Genomic DNA, 26,678 nt, shown 5'->3' with positions numbered 1-26,678 from the left:
GTTTGAACTTGTTATCAGTATAAAAGACACCTGTCCACAACCTCAAACAGTCACACTCCAAACTCCACTATGGCCAAGACCAAAGAGCTGTCAAAGGACACCAGAAACAAAATTGTAGACCTGCACCAGGCTGGGAAGACTGAATCTGCAATAGGTAAGCAGCTTGGTTTGAAGAAATCAACTGTGGGAGCAATTATTAGGAAATGGAAGACATACAAGACCACTGATAATCTCCCTCAATCTGGGGCTCCACGCAAGATCTCACCCCATGGGGTCAAAATGATCACAAGAACGGTGAGCAAAAATCCCAGAACCACACGGGGGACCTAGTGAATGACCTGCAGAGAGCTGGGACCAAAGTAACAAAGCCTACCATCAGTAACACACTACGCCGCCAGGGACTCAAATCCTGCAGTGCCAGACGTGTCCCCCTGCTTAAGCCAGTACATGTCCAGGCCCATCTGAAGTTTGCTAGAGTGCATTTGGATGACCCAGAAGAGGATTGGGAGAATGTCATATGGTCAGATGAAACCAAAATATAACTTTTTGGTAAAAACTCAACTCGTCGTGTTTGGAGGACAAAGAATGCTGAGTTGCATCCAAAGAACACCATACCTACTGTGAAGCATGGGGGTGGAAACATCATGCTTTGGGGCTGTTTTTCTGCAAAGGGACCAGGACGACTGATCCGTGTAAAGGAAAGAAGTGAATGGGGCCATGTATCGTGAGATTTTGAGTGAAAACCTCCTTCCATCAGCAAGGGCATTGAAGATGAAACGTGGCTGGGTCTTTCAGCTTAACAATGATCCCAAACACACCGCCCGGGCAACGAAGGAGTGGCTTCGTAAGAAGCATTTCAAGGTCCTGGAGTGGCCTAGCCAGTCTCCAGATCTCAACCCCATAGAAAATCTTTGGAGGGAGTTGAAAGTCTGTGTTGCCCAGCGACAGCCCCAAAACATCACTGCTCTAGAGGAGATCTGCATGGAGGAATGGGCCAAAATAGTAGCAACAGTGTGTGAAAACCTTGTGAAGACTTACAGAAAACATTTGACCTGTGTCATTGCCAACAAAGGGTATATAACAAAGTATTGAGAAACTTTTGTTATTGACTAAATACTTATTTTCCACCATAATTTGCAAATAAATTCATTACAAATCCTACAATGTGATTTTCTGGATTTTTTTTTCTAATTTTGTCTGTCATAGTTGACGTGTACCTATGATGAAAATTACAGGCCTCTCTCATCTTTTTAAGTGGGAGAACTTGCACAATTGGTGGCTGACTAAATACTTTTTTTCCCCACTGTATGTGCCGGGGGGCTAGGTCAGTCCGTTATATCCGGTGTTCTGTGTGAATTTAAGTATACTCCCTCTAATTCTCTCTCTCTCACTCTCTCCCTCCCATTCCGGAGGACCTGAGCCCTAGGACAATGCCTCAGGACTACCTGGCCTGATGACTCCTTGCTGTCCCCAATCCACCTGGTCGTGCTGCTGCTCCATTTTCAACTGTTCTGCCTGCGGCTATGGAACCCTGACCTGTTCCCCGGACGTGCTACCATGTCCCAGACCTGCTGTTTTCAACTCTCTCTCTCTACTGGATGTGCTATTTCAACCTCTAAATGCCCGGCTATGAAAACCCAAGTGACAATTACTGCTGATGTACTGACCTGTTGCAACCTCTACAACCACTGTGATTATTATTTGACCCTGCTGGTCATGTATGAACGTTTGAACATCTTGGAGAAAAATCTGGCCTTAATGGCCATGTACTGTTATGATCTCCACTTGGCACAGCCAGAAGGGGACTGGCCACCCCTCAGAGCCTGGTTCCTCTCTAGGTTTCTTCCTAGGTTTCTGTGTTTCTAGCCACCGTGCTTCTACATCTGCATTGCTTGCTGTTTGGGGTTTTAGGCTGGGTTTCTGTATAGCACTTTGTGACATCTGCTGATGTAAAAAGGGCTGTATGAATAGAATGTGATTGATTGATTGATCATCCTTGAGATGTTTCTACAACTTGATTGGAGTCCACCTGTGGTAAATTCAATTGATTGGACATGATTTGGAAAGGCACACACCTGTCTATATAAGGTCCCACAGTTGACAGTGCATGTCAGAGCAAAACCAAGCCATGAGGTCTAAGGAATTGTCTGTAGAACTCTGAGACAGGATTGTGTCGAGGCAAAGATCTGGGGAAGGGTACCAAAACATTTCTGCAGCATTGAAGGTCCTCCATTCTTAAAATGGAAGAAGTTTGGAACCACCAATATTCTTCCTAGAGCTGGCCGCCCGGCCAAACTGAGCAATCGGGGGAGAAGGGCCTTGGTCAGGGAGGTGACCAAGTACCCAATGGTCACTCTGACAGAGCTCCAGAGGTCCTGTGTGGAGATGGGAGAACCTTCCAGAAGGACAACCATCTCTGCAGCACTCCACCAATCAGGCATTCATAGTAGAGTAGCCAGACATAAGCCACTCCTCAGTAAAAGGCACATGACAGCCTGCTTGGAGTTTGCCAAAAGGCACCCGAAGGACTCTCAGACCATGAGAAACAAGATTGTCTGGTCTGATGAAACCAAGGTTGAACTATTTGGCCTGAATGGCAAGTGTCATGTCTGGAGGAAACCTGGCACCATCCCTACAGTGAAGCATGGTGGTGGCAGCATCATGCTGTGGGGATATTTTTCAATGGCAAGGAATGTGACACTATTCAGGATCGAGGGAAAGATGAATGGAGCAAAGTACAGAGAGATCCTTGATGAAAACCTGCTCCAGAGCGCTCAGGACCTCAGACTGGGGTGAAGGTTCAACGACCTTAAGCACACAGCCAAGACAACGTAGGCCCAGCCAGAGCCTGGAATTGAATCTCTGGAGAGACCTGAAAATAGCTGTGCAGCGACACTCCCCATCCAACCTAACAGAGCATGAGAGGATCTGCAGAGAAAAATGGGATTAACTCCCCAAATACAGGTGTGCCAAGCTTGTAGCGTCAAACCCAAGAAGACTCAAGGCTGTAATCGCTGCCAAAGGTGCTTCAACAAATTACAAAGTAAAGGGTCTGAATACTTATGTAAATGTGATATGTTTTTTAAACAGGACAATGACCCAACACACCTACAGGCTGTGTAAGGGCTATTTGACCAAGAAGGAGAGTGATGGAGTGCTGCATCAGATGACCTGGCCTCCACAATCCCCCGACCTCAACCCAATTGAGATGGTTTGGGATGAGTCGGACGGCAGAGTGAAGGAAAAGCAGCCAACAAGTGCTCAGCATATGTGGGAACTCCTTCAAGACTGTGTGCAAACCTGTCATCAAGGCAAAGGGTGGCTATTTGAAGAATCTTAAATATAAAATATATTTTGATTTGTTTAACACTTTTTTGGTTACTACATGATTCCATGTGTGTTCATAGTTTCGATGTCTTCACTATTATTCTACAATGTAGAAAATAGTCACAATAAAGAAAAACCCTTGAATGAGTAGGTGTGTCCAAACCTTTGACTGGTAGTGTACATATGGTCCAGACTATCTATATACCAAAAATGATTAAGATCTGATAATTTGAACATGTATTCACAGGACTTCATTCATGAAATGTGTAAAAATAAATAAAAAAATATCGCATTTGTCCAAAGACTGGGTGGTTCGAGCCCTGAATGCTGATTGGCTGCCAGCCGTGGTATATCAGACCGTATACCATGTGTATGACAAAACATTTATTTTTACTGTCTTATTCCGTTGGTAACCCGTTTATAATAGCAATAAGGCACCTCAGGGGTTTATGGGCTCCCGAGTGGCGCAGCGGTCTAAGGCACTGCATCTCAGTGCTTGAGGCGTCACTACAGACCCCCTGGTTCGATTCCAGGCTGTATCACAACCGGCCGCAATTGTGAGTCCCATAGGGCGGCGCACAATTGGCCCAGCGTCGTCCGGGTTTGGCCGGTGTAGGCCGTCATTGTAAATAAGAATTTGTTCTTAACTAACTTGCCTAGTTAAATAAAGGTAAAAAAAAAAAAAAAGCCCAATATACCACGGCTAAGTGTATAACAGCCCTTAGATGTGGTATATTGGCCATATACCACACCCCCTTTGTCCCATTTATAAAATGGCTTCAAATTTGTCCATCAGTAAGTTCAGAGAACAAGTGTATTAAAGGAAATTATACATTTCCATTATGGACATGAATAGGTTAATTTGCTTGCTGCACACTCTACACAACAGCACCTACAGCCAATGAGGGGGGGGGGATAGAAGGATTACTTTTATACTATCCCAGGTATTCCTTAAAGAGGTAGGGTTTCATGTGGTGGTCAGTGACTCCGCTGTCCTGGCGTCGTGAGGGAGCTTGTTCCACCATTGTGGTGCCAGAGCAGCGAACAGTTTTGACTGGGCTGAGCGGGAACTGTGCTTCCGCAGAGGTAGGGGGACCAGCAGGCCAGAGGTGGAAGAACGCAATGCCCTCGTTTGGGTGTAGGGACTGATCAGAGCCTGAAGGTAAGGAGGTGCCATTCCTCTCACAGCTCCGTAGGTAAGCACCATGGTCTTGTAGCAGATGCGAGCTTCAACTGGAAGCCAGTGGAGTGTGCGGAGGAGCAGGGTGACGTGAGAGATCTTGGGAAGGTTGAACACTAGACGCGCTGCAGCGTTCTGGATGAGTTGTAGGGGTTTAACGGCACAGGCAGGGAGTCCAGCCAACAGCGAGTTGCAGTAATCCAGATGGGAGATGACAAGTGCCTGGATTAGGACCTGTGCCGCTTCCTGTGTAAGGTAGGGTCGTACTCTACAAATGTTGTAGAGCATGAACCTACAGGATCGGGTCACCGCTTTGATGTTAGCGGAGAATGACAGGGTGTTGTCCAGGGTCACGCCAAGGTTCTTTGCACTCTGGGAGGAGGACACAACGGAGTTGTCAACCGTGATGGCGAGATCATGGAGCGGGCAGTCCTTCCCCGGGAGGAAGAGCAGCTCCGTCTTGCCGAGGTTCAGCTTGAGGTGGCGATCCGACATCCACACTGATATGTCTGCCAGACATGCAGAGATGCGATTCGCCACCTGGTTATCAGAAGGGGGAAAGGAGACGATTCATTGTGTGTCGTCTGTGTAGCAATGATAGGAGAGACCATGTGAGGATATGACAGAGCCAAGTGACTTGGTGTATAGAGAGAATAGTAGAGGGCCTAGAACTCAGCCCTGGGGGACACCAGTGGTGAGAGCGCGTGGTGCGGAGACAGATTCACACCACTCAGCCGACGCTTGGCATTGCGCATGGTGATCTTAGGCTTGTGTGCGGCTGCTCGGCCATGGAAACCCATTTCATGAAGCTCCCGACGAACAGTTATTGTGCTGACGTTGCTTCCAGAGGCAGTTTGGAACTCGGTAGTGAGTGTTGCAGCCGAGGACAGACGATTTTTACACGCTACGCGCTTCAGCACTCGGCAGTCCCGTTCTGTGTGTTTGTGTGGCCTACCACTTCATGACTGAGCTGTTGTTGCTCCTAGATGTTTCCACTTCACAATAACAGCACTTACAGTTGACCGGGGCAGCGCAGAAATATGACAAACTGACTTGTTGGAAAGGTGGCATCCTATGACGGTGCCACGTTGAAAGTCACTGAGCTCTACAGTAAGGCCATTCTACTGCCAGTGTTTTTATCTATGGAGATTGCATGGCTGTGTGCTTGATTTTATACACCTGTCAGCAACGGGTGTGGCTGAAATAGCCGAATCCACTAAGCGGTGTCCACATAATTTTGTATTTATAGTGTACAGTGCCTTGCAAAAGTATTCATCCCAATTGGCGTTTTTCCTATTTTGTTGCATTACAACCTGCAATTTAAATGGATTTATATTTGGATTTCATGTAATGGACATACACGAAATAGCCCAAATTGTTGAAGTAAAATTAAAAATTAACTTGTTTCAAAATATTCTACAAAATAAATAACGGAAAAGTGGTGCGTGCATATGTATTCACCCCCTTTGCTATGAAGCACCTAATTAAGATCTAGTGCAACCAATTACCTTCAGAAGTCACATAATTAGTTAAATAAAGTCCACGTGTGTGCAATCTAAGTGTCACATGATCTCAGTATATACAGTTGAAGTCGGAAGTTTACATACACTTAGGTTGGAATCATTAAAACCCGTTTTTCAACCACTTCATCCACAACAAACTATAGTTTTGGCAAGTCGGTTAGGACATCTACTTTGTGCATGACACAAGTAATTTTTCCAACAATTGTTACACACAGATTATTTCACTTATAATTCACTGTATCACAATTACAGTGGGTCAGAAGTTTACATACACTAAGTTGACTGTGCCTTTAAACAGCTTGGAAAATTCCAGAAAATTATGTCATGGCTTTAGAAGCTTCTGATAGGCTAATTGACATCATTTGAGTCAATTGGAGGTGTACCTGTGGATGTATTTCAAGGCCTACCTTCAAACTCAGGGCCTCTTTGCTTGACATCATGGGAAAATCAAAAGAAATCAGCCAAGACCTCAGAAAGAAATGTGTAGACCTCCACAAGCCTGGTTCATCCTTGGGAGCAATTTCCAAACGCCTGAAGGTACCACGTTCATCTGTACAAACAATAGTACGCAAGTATATACACTATGGGACCACGCAGCCATCATACCGCACAGGATGGAGATGCGTTCTGTCTCCTAGAGATGAACGTACTTTAGTGCAAAAAGTGCAAATCAATCCCAGACCTTGTGAAGATGCAGGAGGAAAAAAGTACAAAAGTATCTATATCCACAGTAAAACAAGTCCTATATCGACATAACCTGAAAGGTCGCTCAGCAAGGAAGAAGCCACTGCTCCAAAACTGCCATAAAAAAGACAGACTATGGTTTGCAACTGCACATGGGGACAAAGATCTTACTTTTTGGAGAAATTTCCTCTGGTCTGATGAAACAAAAATAGAACTGTTTGGCCATAATGACCATCGTTATGTTTGTTGGAAAAAGGGGGGCGCTTGCAAGCTGAAGAACACCATCCCAACCGTGAAGCACGGGGGTGGCAGCATCATGCTGTGGGGATGCTTTGCTGCAGGAGGGACTGGTGCACTTCACAAAATAGATGGCATCATGAGGAAGGAAAATGATGTGGATATATTGAAGCAACATCACAAGACATCAGTCAGGAAGTTAAAGCTTGGTCGCAAATGGGTCTTCCAAATGGACAATGACCCCAAGCATACTTCCAAAGTTGTGGCAAAGTGGCTTAAGGACAACAAAGTCAAGGTGTTGGAGTGGCCATCACAAAGCCCTGACCTCAATCCTATAAAACATTTTTGGGAAGAACTGAAAAAGTGTGTGTGAGCAAGGAGGCCTATAATCTTGACTCAGTTACACTAGCTTTGTCAGGAGGAATGGGCCAAAATTCACCCAACTTATTGTGGGAAGCTTGTGGAAGGCTACCCGAAACGTTTGACCCAAGTTAAACAATTTAAAGGCAATGCTACCAAATACTAGTTGAGTGTATGTGAACTTCTGACCCCACTGGGAATGTGATGAAATAAATAAAAGCTGAAAGAAATCATTCTCTCTACTATTATTCTGACATTTCACATTCTTAAAATAAAGTGGTGATCCTAACTGACCTAAGACAGGGAATCTTTACTAAGATTAAATGTCAGGAATTGTGAAAAACATAGTTTAAATGTATTTGGCTAAGGTGTATGTAAACTTCCGACTTCAACTGTATACACCTGTTCTGAAAGGCCCCAGAGTCTGCAACACCACTAAGCAAGGGGCACCACCAAGCAAGCTGCACCATGAAGACCAAGGAGCTCTCCAAACAGGTCAGGGACAAAGTTGTGGAGAAGTACAGATCAGGGTTGGGTTATAAAAAAATATCCGAAACTTTGAACATCCCACGGAGTTCCATTAAATCCATTATTAAAAAATTGAAAGAATATGGCACCACAACAAACCTGCCAAGAGAGAGCCGCCCACCAAAACTCACAGACCAGGCAAGGAGGGCATTAATCAGAGCGGCAACAAAGAGATCAAAGATAACCCTGAAGGAGCTGCAAAGCTCCACAGCGGAGATGGGAGTATCTGACAATAGGACCACTTTAAGCTGTACACGCTACAGAGTTGAGCTTTACGGAAGAGTGGCCAGAAAAAAGCCATTGCTTAAAGAAAAAAATAAGCAAACCCGTTTGGTGTTCGCCAAAAGCCATGTGGGAGACTCCCCAAACATATGGAAGAAGGTATTCTGGTCAGATGGCCATCAAGGAAAACGCAATGTCTGGCGCAAACCCAACACCTCTCATCCCCCGAGAGCACCATCTCCACAGTGAAGCATGGTGGTGGGAGCATCACACTGTGGGAATGTTTTTAATCGGCAGGGACTTGGAAACTGGTCAGAATTGAAGGAATGATGGATGGCGCTAAATACAGGGAAATTCTTGAGGGAAACCTGTTTCAGTCTTCCAGAGATTTGAGACTGGGACGGAGGTTCACCTTCCAGCAGGACTTTGACCCTAAGCATACTGCTAAAGCAACACTCGAGGGTTTAAGGGGAAACATTTAAATGTCTTGGAATGGCCTAGTCAAAACCCAGACTTCAATCCAATTGAGAAGCTGTGATATAACTTAAAGATTGCTGTACACCAGCGGAACCCATCCAACTTGAAGGAGCTGGAGCAGTTTTGCCTTGAAGAATGGGCAAAAATCCCAGTGGCTAGATGTGCCAAGATTATAGAGACATACCCCAAGAGCCTTGCAGCTGTAATTGCTGTAAAAGGTGGCTCTACAAAGTATTGACTTTGGGGGGACGAATAGTTATGCACGCTCAAGTTTTCTGTTTCTTTGTCTTATTTCTTGTTTGTTTCACCCCAAAAAATATTTTGCATCTTCAAAGTGGTAGGCATGTTGTGTAAATCAAATGATACAAACGCCCAAAAAAGCCATTTTAATTCCAGGTTTTAAGGCAACAAAATAGGAAAAATGCCAAGGGGGGTGAATACTTTCGCAAGCCACTGTACATACCCCACCAGACACGCCACTATGGGTTTCTTCACTGTACCCAAACCAAAAACAGATTTAATGCGTCGCTCAGTTATGTATAGAGCCATGTCATTGTGGAATTTTCCGCCACCAGAGGTTACTCAGGCAAAAAATAAGCTTAGCTTTAAGAAACGGATAAAAAACATATTGTATCACTGTGCCTCTCCTCTTTCTAAAGTTCTAATTTAACTGTATATAAGAATATGAATATGCAATAAAGAAATGTGTAAATAGTATTTTTGCTGTCTCTTGGTGTCTTTCCAATATATTACTTATTTTTTTATATATATTTTTTTTTTAAATGTAATTTGTATTTATTTATCTATTTATTTGTATTTAATGTCCTTTGTCATGTATTTGTACATTTTATGTGGACCCCAGGAAGTGTAGCTGCTGCACGTGCAGTAGCTAATGGGGATCCTAATAAACTAAACTAAACTAAACTTCCTTAATTACAGTGTTTACAAGAAGAGTCTGACATTTTCATTTTCTTATTTGTCTTTCTTTGCTCACGTTGTGACAGCATTCGAAGCACAGTCCCTGTAAGAGCTGTTTATTAAAACTCCAGCTGTCAAGCAGAAGAAAAATGCTCTTTGCAAATGTATGTTGATTTCTTTTTCTATCCCATGAAAGAAAGAAAAATATTGAATTTCCAGTTAGAAGTACTCCAGTTGTGCCAAAGAGAACGCGTTCTGCAATTCTGTAGAGCTATTGAAATTCACAGCTATAGCTGGGAGTGCTGAGTTATGATGGATGTGTTTGTTTGTGTGTTTGTGTTTGTGTATGTGTGTGTGCGAGCGTGCCTGTGTGTGTGTCTCTTTGATGAATTTACAATATCTGTTGATTGTCCCCTGGCTCTGGCCCACGGTATCATTGGTCTCCCAGCCTGTATATGATGATCTAGTCCTGGAATAAACACTTAACCAATCACACCAATGGATGCAGTGGCATGGAGGATATTATGGTGTACTGTCAATGTGTGATACTTTTCTATGCGGCATCACCATCTACTACTAAGGAACTAACACATATTTCAAAACACACTGTCAAGGCAATGTTATTACTCCAATCTCCCATATTACTCAATGATTGAATGTGCTTTGAAAGATGAAACCAATTTCAGAAACAGTAGTAGACCACAGAGTAAAAACTGACATTGCGTTACTGTGTTTTGTTGCAGATCCGGTCGGACCAGGACCGTAACATCTCCATCCGGTACAGTATCACAGGGGTGGGAGCGGACCAGCCACCCAATGAGGTGTTCAGTATCGACCCTGTTGCCGGGAAGATGTTCGTCACCAAACCTCTGGACCGAGAGAGGAGATCATCTTACCATGTGAGTCACACACACACACACACACACACACACACACACACACACACACACACACACACACACACACACACACACACACACACACACACACACACACACACACACACACACACACACACCTGTGTAATGAGTTAGTGACAGGCTGGCAGGTTGTCCAGATGGAGTATTGATTGAGAGAGTGAAGGCTGAGGCTAGCTACAGCCACATGACATTTAACAAGTACCAACACTCTCCCTACAGACCATGAGAATGACTCTACCACAGTTGCTCACACACTCACACATGCTTCGCTCTACAATTGCGTATCTCTCTTCTCCTTGCTCCTCACACCTCTCCCTCTGTCTGCCATGTATTTGTTGGACTGAACTCTGTCTAAGTTACAGTCCCAGTGAGCTCGGAGGTCCAGCTTTCCATTAAGAGGCTGAGCTCGGCAGATTTATGCGCAGGAGGATGCAGGATCGATGGGGTGATTTGTTAGGAAAGGCCCAGGCTTGGTGACGTCTGCTTGACTTAAAGCTCAGTCCCAGGCTGGATGGAGGAGAATAGCATCCTCTAACTGTACACCAGTTGGGTGAGGTGAGGGGGCAGGAAGACAGGCTGAGGAAGAGATAAAGATTTCAGTGTGGACAGAATGAGAGCTGGACCTGTGTCTCTGTCAGACATCAGTAAAGAACTGAATGTAGCCACACAGTCAGCAGCTATACGTTATCCTTTACGTAAGTAAGACTAACAGAACATGAGCTATGAAACATACAATCTAGCTTTGTTTTCAGAAAAAATATGCTGTGGTAAAAGTTATCTTTCATCATCTTACAACTGTAATATCCTTGAAGAGGACTAATACTTCCTCAGAGTGTCTTTGTAGGCAGCTTTTTCATCCAACATTGGGTATTAATGTGATTTCATAACACGGATTAAACAAAGACACTAGAAAAGTTTGGAGACCAAAACTTTCTTATCTTCAAAATAAGCACACTCCGATTCATAGCAGGCCAGGGCATCCAATCAGATAAAATAAATAATTTATAAAAAGGAAGAAGTCAGTGTTCTGGGTGTTGTGTTATCTCCATTGGATGCTTGGCCTGTGCCAAGTGCTGGGCTCCACGGTGCGTGGCATGGTGAGTGCTGTTTCCTCCCTCGTCCCCCGGTCCATTTCAAGATGATAACTTTCATTCGGACCCAGAATTACATCTTGGCTTCTTTAAACACGACTGGTAATCTATTACTGGCGGTGTTATTGAAAGAGATTGTGGGCGCCGCATGGCGCAGCGCAGGGGGAGAGATAAGGGCTTGCGGGCTCCCAGTCTGCAGTGTAGGAGAGTGCCAGTGCAGTGCTCGTATATTGGAAGCAGGGCCAGATCAGACAATACAGAAGAAAAAGTAAAGTCAAATTAACCTTTGGGAGACCTGCCGATGTAATTTTTGTAAGGTGCAGAGAGGAGAGGAGAGGGGAGCGGAGGGGAGCGCAGGGCAGCGAAGAGAGGGAGGGAGAGAGATTGGAGAGGATGTTCACCTGTCTTAGAGGATGGAAGTGGATGGAGCTTCCTCCTGATTCTATTTCCCGTCACAAGGCCACAACCCTCCGGTTGAGGCATCGCTATGTCCGTCCTATCAGAAGCATTGAAATGGAGAGGCTCTGCGGCTCCAGCTTTTATATTCCTCTCCTCTCGTAACTTATTTTTTTCTCTTCTCTGCTTCAATCCTTTCTACCTTGTTTTCACTTCGTCCCTCTCCTCCCCTCACACCTCTTTCCCTCCTCCCCACCCCTCCTCTCCTCCCCTCTCCCCATTCTGTCTTTTGAAGGTTATACCCTGAGTCTTACTACGTCCGCTCCAGTATCCTGTTGATAGTCATCTCAGACATTCTAACAGGCTACATATTTGCCAGCCTTAGCCTGTAGCAGTGGGATGTTAATCCAGGGGTCCCATATGTAATTCCTAAACCTTCCCTATTTCATGCAGTCTAAAGGGATATTGTTGAATAAATCATCATCATTGATTTAAAACATGCTAGTGAGGTCAAATAGCAGTATATTCAGTAACTCCCTGATTTTACAGAGAGATCTGAAAATATATTTTGTTTTATTTTTCGAATTGAGTCTGTTAGTTTGACTCTCTCCCTGGGTGCAGTAAAAACATAGCGTAGATGTTTATTGAATCATAATAGATCCTCTATAACTGAGTTATATTACCAGCATTTTTCTCCTGCAGTTTTCTTTATCAAAACATTTTGCTTTCAGATATCTGGACATGCTTTCCAGCCTGTATCGATTTGGGTATTATTCCATGTCCAAACTTTGTTTGAAACCCTAGAGTTGGCTTCTGCTATTGATCTAGGATAGGACACAGCATCAAATTGCTGTGTTTGTGATGTTGGCTAGAGGTTAAGAGATTTTGGGATTCCCCTTCAAATAAACCAACCACAGAATGTTGGACTGAGATCCAAGAAGACCAGGAGAAGAAGGAAACAAACAAATAATATTTTTAAGGGAAGTTTGTTGTGTTTGTTCAGAGGATTAGGTGTTGGAGATAAGAATGGACAAAATTGTAGTGACATTTCTCTCCCAGAACTTTACATTTAAATGAAATGTAATCATAGTTGTTGTTTTTTTGGTATATATTATTGGTGCTGGGTGCCCATTGGTCTGCACTATTGATGTATACAATGCAACATTGTTTATTTCTCTCTGTTCCTGTTGTTTTTCAGAAATATGCCTTAATGCAGTGTAAATTACTGGTTGCCACACTGCATATCAAGCATATCATGTTACCGATGTTGAGTTTGTTAATGGCAACATAACTGACCCTCTCTCTCTCTGTCTGTCTCTCTGTCTCTCTCTCCCCCCAGCTTCGTGCCCATGCGGTGAACATGAATGGTGAGCGGGTGGAGAGCCCCATAGACCTGTACATCTATGTCATAGACATGAACGACAACCGGCCTGAGTTCAAGAACCAGGTCTACAACGGCTCTGTGGATGAGGGCTCCAAGCCAGGTAAACACAGGAAGGAAGGGAGGGATAAAACACCACTTCTTTCTCACAAACATGGACGGAAGAAAGTTACTACATAAATCACACTGCAGAGAATAGTGAGTTTTAAAACAGTCTTTGTACATTCTTTTGCTATTCTGTGTGAGAACAATAGAGCCAAAGAGGATACCATTCAGGGCTTTTATGTTTTTTATTTTTTATAGATTAATTCTGCTTCACATTCCACTTGATGTAGCCCAGAGGCATTTATTCAGATGGAGGGCTTCTGTCCTGCAGTGTGTTCATTTAGCCAGCTATAGTGCTGGGCAGCATGGCCATAAAGCTGTGGATGGTGTGGCTGGAGAGGATATTGAGGATTAAATGTACCAAGCTGTTGCTGTAGTTCCACTGACTCATTTCATGTGTTCCCTCACGAGGGAGATGAGCTTTGTGTGTGTGTGTAAATGTGTTTGTGTGCATGTGTGTGTGAAAAATTGAGAGAAAGGCTGATGAGCCAGGTCTTATTGCACAGGTGGTGATCTGAAATCTGAAGAGGTTTCCAGGGGCTAGCTGTACTTTACTTTTCTCACTAATGCTCTCTTTCTTTCACTTTTTTCACTCTGAACTGATTTTGAAACAAACTCTCCCACACACACACACACACACACACACACATCCCCAAACCTCGGCGGTAGCATGCAGCCGAACAATAATCATTAAAAAAATAGTTTTGGAATCTAGAGCTCCAGTGGTTTCAGTGGGAAGCCAATTACAGAGTTGAATTAGTTTTCAAATTAAAGAGTCATTTAGGGCCCTAATCCTGTCAGGCACAGAGTAGGATGCCCGTAGAAAGGGTCCACATTAAGCCCTCTAAGAGCGGCGTTTAATGAAATTACCCAGGCGATGGGTGACACGGTGTGTCTCCATCTCTCCTCCCTCTTTTTCTCCAAAAAGGGAGACAGAGAGAGAGAGATGGGTGGAAGATTGATACTTTCCCTCGTTGGAACCAAACCAAACGCAAAGCCCCTTTCTGCCTGTCCTTTATCTCTCATTGTGTTCCTCTGGTCTTTCTTCCACTCCTTTGGAATCCTCCTTCTCTTTCCTCTTCCCCATTGACAAATGCTGCTTTGAAATGTAATGGAGTTTGAAATGGGGGCTGTGGTGTGAATTATCTCCGGACGGGGCCTGTCACTGGGATGATATCACTATCTCTGGTAATTAGAATTGGATGGAAACTACTGCTGGAGAGGAGAGGACAGAGAGAGAAAAGAGAAACAGAGACTGGGACAGAGAGAGAGAGAGAGAGAGAGAGAAGAGCGTAAAAAGGGATTGAGAGAGAGTGAGAGATCAGTGTGTGTGTGTGTGTGAACCAAGGTAAACAAAAAAATAAAAATAAAAATACACACCCGTTTGAAAAACTACAACTATACTGAAACTATTATATTTGACTCCAAAACAACATAAAACAAAAACCATCATGAATTATGTTCAATTTAGTACCTTTTTTTTTTATGTTGGGGTTTTCAAGCTTTTTTTTCTAATGGGGTTTTCAAGATTCTGAGTCTGGCGGGTCACATTGAGATTTACTTTACTTTAAAGGTATACTCAGCGAGATGACGTTGCCACGAGCAGCACCGCAAATATTGGTCGCGTTCCCCTGCTCAGACGTTGCATGCATCAACCAGAGGTTGCGTACAACGTCATCAACTGCGCAGTCGGGCACCAGATTGCTATAACATGTTGTCATGTTTCTCTGCTCAGACATTGCTGAAGCCTGACAGATCTTATACCACCTAGATAGGTATTATACAGTGCCTTGCAAAAGTATTCATCCCCCTTGGCGTTTTTCCTATTTTGTTGCGTTACAACCTGTAATTTAAATTGATTTTTATTTGGATTTCATGTAATGGACATACACAAAATAGCCCAAATTGGTGAAGTGAAATGAAAAGAATAACTTGTTTCGAAAACGTGCGCTTAAAAGTGCGGTTCCATGTGGTGAAGAAATGGTGACGCAAACAAAATTCATGCCGATAAACCTGTCACGCGTTATTAACGCATTAACTTTGACAGCCCTAATAAAAACACAAAACTATAATAACCTTGGTTTGAATGTGTTTGCATTTGGCTGTCCCAGTGTACAGTACGCCTGGACTGACTGTTGCCTCCTCTTCCTCAGGTACATTTGTGATGCACCTGGCAGCCTTTGATAATGATGACAACACCACGGCCAATGGGATGGTGCGCTACCGGATCCTCTCCCAGACGCCACACAGCCCCATCCCCAACATGTTCACCATCAACAGCGAGACCGGAGACATCATCACCGTGGCAGCAGGCCTCGACCGCGAGGTCAGTAACCCTGGTGGGATGTGTTCTCACTGAAAAGTAGAGAGTCTTCCTGGTCAGGTCAAAACAACTCCTGGCCCTCCACATAAGAAATGAGGATAATGTAATTAAATGAAGGTTCATTTCCCACAGTGTGTTTGTGTTGTGGTAATAGCAGTGCTGGAACTGCCTCCGGGAAAGACTTCTGCAACAGAATCAGGCGGTGTGTTGTTTGTAGGCTATTTACATTGTATTTTTCAACTCAACTCCATCTTTGGGTCTTAGGGTGTGTGCGGTTGTAGCCCATCTAGCATGTTCTTCATGGGTGTCTGTCACCACACGTCATGCGCTGCTCAGCGTTTTCCAAGCCGTCCCCCGGAGGTCACCTTGTTTATGGAGCTGTCACGTTATGACAACATCCTAACATCTTTATTTAAGTGACACGGATGTTCCTGTGACAACACCATCAACGCCCTAAAGGGAATCTCTCTGCTGCATCACCCTAGCCACCTGTCACTGCAGACAGACCTATTAACAACGCATCATGGAGCCTTCAGTTGTGTGTGTGTGTGTGTGTGTGTGTGTGTGTGTGTGAGAGAGAGATATAGCACCCTTGACACCTGTCAAACACACAGGAAGGAAGAGACAGGCTGATGAGTTGGACATGGAAATAGAAAACATAGGAAGGGAGGGATGAGAGATAACAGAGTGATACAGAGAGGGAACAATATGGGAGATAGACAAGGAAGGAAGGGAGGGATGGATCGAAAATTAGAGAAATTGATGAAGACAGAGGAAACAGTTAATAGCTTAACCGCTGTTGTTGTTCAATATCTATTTTATCTGAACACTGCCAATCCAACCTGATTCATTCCCAATGTTGGATTAGAGCTAATACACGCACGCACACACACACACACACACACACACACACACACACACACACACACACACACACACACACACACACACACACACACACACACACACACACACACACACACACACACACACACACACACACACACACACACACACACACACACACACACACACACACAAACCCACACACAATCTTTCTGTTGGCGCACACCAATGTATGTACCTCAGAAGGTTTCCTCCATCACTCCCATAGAGAACAGATAAGAACGCCCTTAACCTTGCAGAAATCTGAGTGCATATATACATAAACATGAATAATTAACAGAACAGGAGGCTGACAGAGAGCGAATGAGAGAGTGGTACAGGCTTCGCTGTTACTCTAGCCCAGTTTTCAGAGTTCGGCTACAGTTCCATAAGGTCTCTCTACCTGCCTTTCCTCAAGAGAGTCCAGTTTAAAGGAGGTTTTCTCCAAGAAGCCAGATGTCTAAGTGTGCCCCCTCTCTGATCTATCACTTTCTCCCCTGACTCCTCTCCCCTACCACACATGCCTTTCAACACTTTCCCTTCTTCCTCACTCTTCCCATTCATCGTTATAGTCCTCTTATCCTCTCGCTTTCCTTCTTCTTCGTCTTTTTTGACCTGTACTCAGCTCATCCCAGCCTCTGTTCTCTTTTCTCATTCCCTTTGTTTCTTCATGGCCGAGGAACGGTAGACTCAGTGACAGCAGCTCTGTAGAGAAGCAGCTAGTACAGTACAGGACAGTGTGGTGTGAAAGGGTGTAGTGTGGAGAGTAGTTAGTGATGTGTCGTGGTTTAGAGAGGTTGCGAGGTGCTCTACATAATTAGTGACTTGTCTAATTAGTAGGCCTGCTGTACACACTGTAGATCCTCACTGATGGGACTGGCGGGCCAGCTAGGGCTCCTAAACAAGATGTGTGTGTGTGTGTTTGTGTTCATGTGAGCGCACATCTGTGTGTGCATGTGTTGATGTGAATGTGTGTGTGGTTATGGGGGGTCGAGAGGCTGCTGAGCAGAGCTGAGCTGAGCTGTCTAATCCTCCTGATGTGGAGTCAAAGTCTAATTGGGATATTTACTCAGTAATTAGCATGTGAGGGAGACACTGTGAGTGTAATTGGGAATCCCAGGGAAGAGACACATTATCCTGACAGCTCCCAGGTCCCATCTCCCTTACCTGCCTGCCTGCCTGACTGCAGCCTGGGACAGGGGGAGAGAGGGAGGGACACACACACACAAACAAACTCAAACACACTTTTATAAAAACACATACAATCATATCTCTGTGAATAGTGCAGCATTCTAAGGTGAATCGGTTGGTTTCAGCACCATGGACAGCTCAGCAGAGCAGGACCATGGACAGCTCTTACATGGGCTGTTGTGTAAAGCTGTGACACGTTCAGCTTCTCTCAGCTGATACTTAACTCTCCACCATTCTGGAGCACATTTCCACACAAAATGGTTGCTATGCAGTGCCCAGTTGGGTACAATTCTAGGCTGCACATAGGAGAGCTGGTTGCCCCCAACGCAACACTTGAGGAAAGAAGAACATTACCCAATTTCAAAAAAACGGCAAAGCAACCGTGTGAAGTGTAGAGGGAGGAGGTAAGAAGATGGAGGGAACATTTCTCTGTGTTCCCCCAGCTAGGAGACTCTGTGCTGTTCTGTACAGACAGCTCCAAGAACACTTCCAGTGTTCCTTTTCACAGTGCCTGGGCTCCCATTAAGGTGAGTGATGGGGCCTGAGGTAGGGGCCAAGGTAGGGGAGGGAGAACAGGGGAGGGGACAGTCATGGGAGGGGATAAACGAGCCATGTTGCTTCTAATTTCGTCAGAGACATACCGGACCCACACTGGCAAAGCAGTTACCGGGCTAAATGTTTGTTGATGAGAGAACCACAGTGGGTGTAGAGGCAACCTAACGTCTGTGAGAGACAGACAAAATATGTGTTGTGTAAAATGTTTTATTATTTCTGCACAACCTAAAGAAGAGGATACATTGACCTCCTTGTATTCATTATGCAGTTTTGTATATTTGACCATTGAGTGCTTTGTTTCACTGTGTGTACGTTTGATCACTGGTTGCTCTTCTTAACTGTCTCTCTCTTCTCTCTGTGTGTTTGTCCTGTAGAAAGTGTCCCAGTACAGCATCATAGTCCAGGCCACGGACATGGAGGGCAACCTGAACTTTGGCCTGTCCAACACGGCCACTGCCATCATCTCTGTCACAGACATCAACGACAACCCACCGGAGCTCACCTCCAGAACCGTGAGTAGAGAGTAGGGCTGTTGCGATGACCGTATTACCGCCTCAACGGCGGTCATGAGACATGACCACAGTAAAATTCCACGTGACCGTTGAGTCACGGTAATCTCCTCTTATGCACTCTGGACATGTGTTGGTAGTATCCAACTTGCTAATGCCCTGGTACTCAAGGCTCAATTGTCCTTCTGACCATTCTGACATCAATGCAATAAAAAAATCCCCTCAGACACTTATCAACAAAACAGTATTGTGCTTTTAAAACTCACCTCACTGTGATTGATCAATTTGAAGAAAGAAGTTCAACAACAAGTTGAAACTGAGTGGAAAACATTATAATTGTGGGCATTGTTTCAAAGACTATCAACGAAATGGACATGCTTTCTAAGGTGATGATTAATTCAAAACACTGATATGCATATTAGACCTTATACATATGCATAAGCCTATATATGAGCCCAAGCCTGAAAAAGAAACGTAATTAAAATAATGATTGTGCTGTTCGTTATACAATACATAGCCTACCGCATATTACGCACCACAGAAAAACATTTTTAAAAAATGATTTAAGAAGTCTTTAATTGGTCTAGCTTATATTACAAAATTAAACAAATTCTGGTCATCGCCTTTGAGTGTGGACTGTATTATTATGCATACTGGATGGACTGGTTACCTTATGCTACACTCCAAAGTTTATATTCATGAGTCTGGGAGAGAACATATACAGTGAGGGAAAAAAGTATTTGATCCCCTGCTGATTTTGTACGTTTGCCCACTGACAAAGACATGATCAGTCTATAATTTTTATGGTAGGTTTATTTGAACAGTGAGAGACAGAATAACAACAACAAAATCCAGAAAAACACATGTCAAAAATGTTATAAATTGATTTCCATTTTAAAGAGGGAAATAAGTATTTGACCCCTCTGCAAAACATGACTTAGTAATTGGTGGTAAAACCCTTGTTGGGAATCACAGAGGTCAGACGTTTCTTGTAGTTGGCCACCAGGTTTGCACACATCTCAAGAGGGATTTTGTCCCACTCCTCTTTGCAGATCTTCTCCAAGTCATTAAGGTTTCGAGCCTGACATTTGGCAACTCGAACGTTCAGCTCCCTCCACAGATTTTCTATGGGATTAAGGTCTGGAGACTGGCTAGGCCACTCCAGGACCTTAATGTGCTTCTTCTTGAGCCACTCCTTTGTTGCCTTGGCCGTGTGTTTTGGGTCATTGTTATGCTGGAATACCCATCCACTACCCATTTTCAATGCCCTGGCTGAGGGAAGGAGGTTCTCACCCAAGATTTGACGGTACATGGCCCCGTCTATCGTCCCTTTGATGCAGTGAAGTTGTCCTGTCCCCTTAGCAGAAAAACACCCCCAAAGCATAATGTTTCCACCTCCATGTTTGACGGTGGGGGTGGTGTTCTTGGGGTCATAGGCAGCATTCCTCCTCCTCCAAACACATCGAGTTGAGTTGATGCCAAAGAGCTCGATTTTGGTCTCATCTGACCACAACACTTTCACCCAGTTCTCCTCTGAATCATTCAGATGTTCATTGGCAAACTTCAAACGGGCCTGTATATGTGCTTTCTTGAGCAGGGGGACCTTGCGGGCGCTGCAGGATTTCAGTCCTTCACGGCGTAGTGTGTTACCAATTGTTTTCTTGGTGACTATGGTCCTAGCTGCCTTGAGATCATTGACAAGATCCTCCCGTGTAATTCTGGGCTGATTCCTCACCGTTCTTTTGTGTTTCTTCCATTTGCGAATAATCGCACCAACTGTTATCACCTTCTCACCAAGCTGCTTGGCGATGGTCTTGTTGCCCATTCCAGCCTTGTGTAGGTCTACAATCTTGTCCCTGACATCCTTGGAGAGCTCTTTGGTCTTGGCCATGGTGGAGAGTTTGGAATCTGATTGATTAATTGCTTCTGTGGACAGGTGTCTTTTATACAGGTAACAAACTGAGATTAGGAGCACTGCCTTTAAGAATGTGCTCCTAATCTCAGCTCGTTACCTGTATAAAAGACACCTGGGAACCAGACATTTTTCTGATTGAGAGGGGGTAAAATACTTATTTCCCTCATTAAAATGCAAATCAATTTATAACATTTTTGACATGCGTTTTTCTGGATTTCTTTGTTGTAATTCTGTTCTTTGTCAGTGGGCAAACGTACAAAATCAGCAGGGGATCAAATACTTTTTTCCCTCACTGTAGGCCTAGGCGATGCTATTGGTTCATTGATTGTGCAGGGCGGTTACAGAGTTAGCCTACAATAGTGAATTTGTATTTGATTTTGAATAGTAATAGGGCATTTTTTTAACAGGGTGTCACTTTAGGCTACCGTTAGCTACAGAATATCACACCACCGTGCGTTTCCATCTCCTCCCCTCTCTCCTTCATTCCATTCTCGAGCACACAGAGAGAGGGTCTGTCAACAGTTTAATTAAATATTTTTTGTTGTGAAAACATTTTACTATCGATGTTCAAGGACAAATTTCACATGGTTTCCCAAATGAATCATCAAACAGTGGTTGATGCATGGAGTGAAATAACCGGAGTAGCCTAACCAAACGAACAGGCGGGAAAGCGGCCTCCCTTCGCTATTGGAGTGCATAGGTGGATGACATGTATTTTTTTCCACTGCCCCTGTTCCTGCCCATTTGATAATGGGCCATTCTAAATCAAAACTAATTTAACATATTAGTAAAGACAATATTAAATTGAGAATAGTCTGATGGGTGAAAATATGATCACTTGATGAGAGAACAGTGTGTGCAGCCTGAGGCAAGGAACAGAGCACAAGCTTTTTTGGTTACTTTCTCAAATCATCAATAGCCTATAGTCGCATCATGCAGCCCATATATATTTTGATTTCTAAGACATTCTAAGGTTTGTATTATTCACAACTAAAGTTGCCAAATAACTCTAAATCTAGCGTAGCCTATAGGACCTGTTTCAAATGATCACTTTTACGCTCAACATAGCCTTCATATGTGCACTCGCTCCGGAATGGGAAAAATATCCTTTCTATTTTATTCAGCTAAGTTCAATTATATTCTTCTTACTATAAAATCGTATAATATAAAATAATGAAACGGGACTTATAAGCATATCTTGTCTGCTAAATTAACAAGCCTACAGCTTATGTCATAACGCATAGCCAGATAACATACAGTAAGCAGTTTGCATGACAATAACCGGCAGACAACATTTCATGACCGCCACATCCCTAGTAGAGAGGGGAGAGGGGAGGAAGAGGGAGAGGGCAGGGGAAGATGGGGGAAGGTATGGGAGATGGAGGACTGGAAGACAGGGAGAAGGGTAGAAGATTCAAGATATGAGGCGAGAGGGAGAGGGGAAGGGGTGAAACACAGCCCTGGCGTTATCTCAGAGACAGCACACACACCTGACCTTAGTGAAATAAACGTCCTATCTTCAACTTTCATCACCCAGAAAACAACAACAAGCAGACTTAATGATGATTATAGTGGTGATGATCATTACCGTATATGAAAAAAGGTCATTCCTGGAGTCACAGAACCAAATCAAAGTGAAGAATGAAGTGTGTGACCAAACATTATGGAGACCAGCATACATTACTGCAGATGTATCCATACATCTTCTGGTCTTCCAGGGAATGTTGATTGTTATACAGTAGTTCCCCCAGCAGTGATGAGTATCTCTTGAACAAGCCTGCTGTCCACAAGTGTACGCACACACATATTTTTTACATTTACATTTGAGTCATTTAGCACAAAACTCTTATACAGAGTGACTTATAGTGGTCCCCTGTGGGATATTAAAAAATGTATGCACTCACTAACTGTAAGTAGCTCTGGATAAGAGCATCTGCTAAATGACTAATATGTAAAATGTCAAATGGATTCGAATCCACAACCCTGGCGTTGCGAGTACCATGCCCTGGAGGCACTATGCTGCCAGACATAGTAAATGTGTGGAGGGTTGCAGGGAGGGGAGAGGAAGGATGAGGTGGGCGGAAGCAGTGAGTAGAAGCAGTATTCCTGATAGTTGGTAAATGAGAAAACTCAGAGTGATTTGTTATCCGAATGGCTGGAATTGTTAGGATGGCTAAAAGTGTAAGGGAGGGATAGCTGAGAGTAAACAGCAAGGAAGGGGCTGTGGTTTCTACAGCGGTGTGTTAGACACAAAGTTATGTGCAAGCAATTAAGCAGGTTTTTTCCTACAGATCTACACAACCTACTACACATTTTTATAGAACATTTCTGAAATTAATTAAAAATAATAATAATAAGATGTCTTGATTGTGTATGTCTTCACACCCCAGAGTTAATACTTGGTGGAAGCACCTTTGGCAGCCATTACAGATGTGAATAATTTTGAATAATATTCTACCAACTTTGCACAACTCTTAGGACAATATATGTCCATTGGTTTTGTCAAAATTGCTCAAGTTCAGTCAATTTGGTTAGGAATCATTGAGTCAGTGCTGAGACCACTCAGGGACACTCAACACCTCTTGGAAAGCCATTCTGGTGTGTCTTTGGCATAACAATGTGTGATGATCCTGGCGCCGACGAAGATGGCGGCCTCGCGACTAGCTCTTAGGAAACTTTGCAGTATTTTGTTTTTTTTATGTATTATTTTTTACATTATTAGCTCAGAAAGTGTTTTGCATCATTACATACAGCCGGGAAAAACTATTGGATATCAGAGCGGCGGTAGCTCACCAGCATTACGACCAGGAATACGACTTTCCCGATGCAGATCCTTTGTTTGCTCTCCCCAGGGCAACTGAACTGATTCCAGCGGCTGACCCAAAACATCGCCAGCGGAGGAGAGGCACTCGGAGCGGCCTGCTGGTTCGACTTAGCAGGCGTGCACACCACCTATCACTTCCAAGTATTCTACTCGCTAATGTTCAGTCTTTGGTTAACAACGTCAACGAACTACGGGCAAGGATTTCTTTCCAGAGAGACATGAAAGCCTGTAACATACTCTGTTTCACGGAAACATGGCTCTCTTGGGATATACTGTCGGAATCAGTCCAGCCAGATGGGTTCTCAGTTCATCGCGCAGACAGGAATAAATATCTCTCCGGGAAGCAGAAGGGCGGAGGTGTGTGTTTCATGATTAACGACTCATGGTGTAATTGTAGTAACATACAGGAACTCGAGTCCTTCTGTTCACCCGACCTAGAATATCTCACAATCAAATGGCGACCGTATTATCTCCCAAGATAATTTTCTTTGGTTATAGTCACGGCTTTGTATATCCCCCCCTCAAGCCGATACCACGACGGCCCTCAAATAACTTCACTGGACCTTATGCAAACTGGAAACCACATATCCTGAGGCTGCATGTCACGAACGTTGACTGATGACTTGTGGAACCAAGGCGCAGCGTGATAAGCGTACATTTTATTTAGTACACAACACACGAACAAAACAACAAAACGAACGATACGTGAAGTCCTGAGGTTACAACAACACAAACCTTTACGGAACAAGATCCCACAAACTAACTGGTGCCAACAGGCTGCCTAAGTATGGTCCCCAATCAGAGACAACGAGCTACAGCTGCCTCTGATTGGGAACCACCCTGGCCAACATAGATCTAAACGATCTAGAACAAAAAACATAGAAAACTAAACATAGAAAAATCCACACCCTGGCTCAACATTTAAGAGTCCCCAGAGCCAGGGCGTGACAGTACCCCCAAAGGCGCGGACTGCGACCGCGCCACACAAACACAAGAGGGTAGGGGCCGGGTGGGCATTCCGCCTCGGAGGCGGATCCGGCTCCGGGCGTGACCACCACCTTTTCTCCACCTCCCCGTTGCGCCCCTGGTCTGGTCCCGCTGACTGGAGCTGGACCCGACGACGGTGGACCAAACCATACCGGCTCCGGACTGGAGCCGCTGGCCGGAGCTGGACTGGACACCGGTGGAGCGGATTGCTTTGGCTCCGGAGTGGAGCAGCTGACCGGTGCCGGACCAGGCACTGGTGGAACAGGCACGGGCCGTGCCGGACTGGACACACGCACCACTGGCTTGGCGCGGGGAGCAGGAACGGGCCGGAATGGGGCTTCCTTGTCTGTGTGGGTGATTGTTTGTAGTGAGCTGTGTGTAGCTCGGTTGAGCTACCCTGTGCCTGAGTTTTGTTGTCGCATGCTTGCGCAACTGTTTTTCGACGGAAATAAACTTTTTGGATGCGTATTACTCTCCTGCTTCTGACTCCTTCTATCACACGCATCACAGTCTGACCAATTGGAATCCACGCTTCAAGACTGTTTTGATCACACGGACTGGGATATGTTCCGGGTAGCTTCCGAAACTAATTTAGACGTAAACACTGAAACAGTGACTGAGTATACCAGGAAGTGTATAGGTGATGTTGTGCCCACTGTGACCATTAAAACCTACCCTAACCAAAAACCGTGGATAGATGGCAGCATTCACGCAAATCTGAAAGCGCGAACCACCTCATTCAACCATGGCAAGGTGACGGGGAATATGGCAGAATACAAACCAAGTTTGCAGACGACACAACAGTAGTAGGTTTGATTACCAACAATGACGAGACCGCTTACAGGGAGGAGGTGAGGGCTCTGGGAGTGTGGTGCCAGGAAAATAACCTCTCACTCAACATCAACAAAACAAAGGAGATGATCGTGGACTTCAGGAAACAGAGGGTGCACCCCCCTATCCACATCCGAGCCATTGCCTGTTCACCCTGCTATCATCCAGAAGGTGAGGTCAGTACAGGTGCATCAAAGCTGGGACCGAAAGAATGAAAAACAGCTTCTATCTCAAGGCCATCAGACTGTTAAATATCCATCAATAGCACATTAGATGCTGCTGCTGCCTATTGAAATCACTGGCCACTTTAAGAAATGGAACACTAGTCACTTTAATAATGTTTACATATCTTGCACTACTCATCTTATATGTATATACTGCATTCTATTCTATAATATTCTACTGTATCTTAGTCCATGCCGCTCTGTCATTGCTTGTCCATATACAGTGGGGGAAAAAAGTATTTAGTCAGCCACCAATTGTGCAAGTTCTCCCACTTAAAAAGATGAGAGAGGCCTGTAATTTTCATCATAGGTACACGTCAACTATGACAGACAAATTGAAAAAAAAAATCTCCAGAAAATCACATTGTAGGATTTTTTATGAATTTATTATTCCGGGTAGCAATGATTAGCTGTTCAGGAGTCTTATGGCTTGGGGGTAGAAGCTGTTGAGAAGCCTTTTGGACCTAGACTTGGCGCTCCGGTACTGCTTGCCGTGTGGTAGCAGAGAGAACAGTCTATGACTAGGGTGGCTGGAGTCTTTGACAATTTTGAGGGTCTTCCTCTGACACCGCCTGGTATAGAGGTCCTGGATAGCAGGAAGCTTGGCCCCAGTGTTGTACTGGGCCGTACGCACTACCCTCTGTAGTGCCTTGCGGTCGGAGGCCGAGCAGTTGCCATACCAGGCGGTGATGCAACCAGTCAGGATGCTCTCGATGGTGCAGCTGTATAACTTTTTGAGGATCTGAGGACCCCCATGCCAAATCTTTTCAGTCTCCTGAGGGGGAATAGGCTTTGTCGTGCCCTCTTCACGACTGACTTGGTGTGTTTGGACCATGATAGTTTGTTGGTGATGTGGACACAAAGGAACTTGAAGCGCTCAACCTGTTCCACTACAGCCCCGTCGATGAGAATGGGGGCGTGATCAGTCCTCTTTTTTTTCCTGTAGTCCACAATCATCTCCTTTGTCTTGATCACGTTGAGGGAGAGGTTGTTATCCTGGCACCACACGGCCAGGTCTCAGACCTCCTCCCTATAGGCTGTCTCATCGTTGTCGGTGATCAGGCCTACCACTGTTGTGTCGTCAG

The 26,678-nt window shown here is 44.6% G+C and overlaps 1 protein-coding gene across 1 annotated transcript in view; it reads left to right on the top strand.

The window, feature by feature from the left end:
• The window catches only part of LOC121538544 (cadherin-4-like), a 434,400-nt gene that overhangs the window by 362,755 nt on the left and 44,967 nt on the right, over positions 1-26,678 (top strand). The window contains exons 6-9 of the mRNA XM_041846665.2: positions 10,200-10,355; positions 13,203-13,347; positions 15,503-15,675; positions 18,678-18,815. Of these exons, the coding sequence (XP_041702599.1) occupies positions 10,200-10,355; positions 13,203-13,347; positions 15,503-15,675; positions 18,678-18,815 (612 nt within the window). The remainder of the gene's footprint in view (positions 1-10,199; positions 10,356-13,202; positions 13,348-15,502; positions 15,676-18,677; positions 18,816-26,678) is intronic.

This window comes from Coregonus clupeaformis, chromosome 24, assembly GCF_020615455.1.
Source record: "Coregonus clupeaformis isolate EN_2021a chromosome 24, ASM2061545v1, whole genome shotgun sequence".
In the NCBI taxonomy this organism is placed as follows: domain Eukaryota; kingdom Metazoa; phylum Chordata; class Actinopteri; order Salmoniformes; family Salmonidae; genus Coregonus; species Coregonus clupeaformis.
This window is presented reverse-complemented; position numbering and strand designations above follow the sequence as displayed.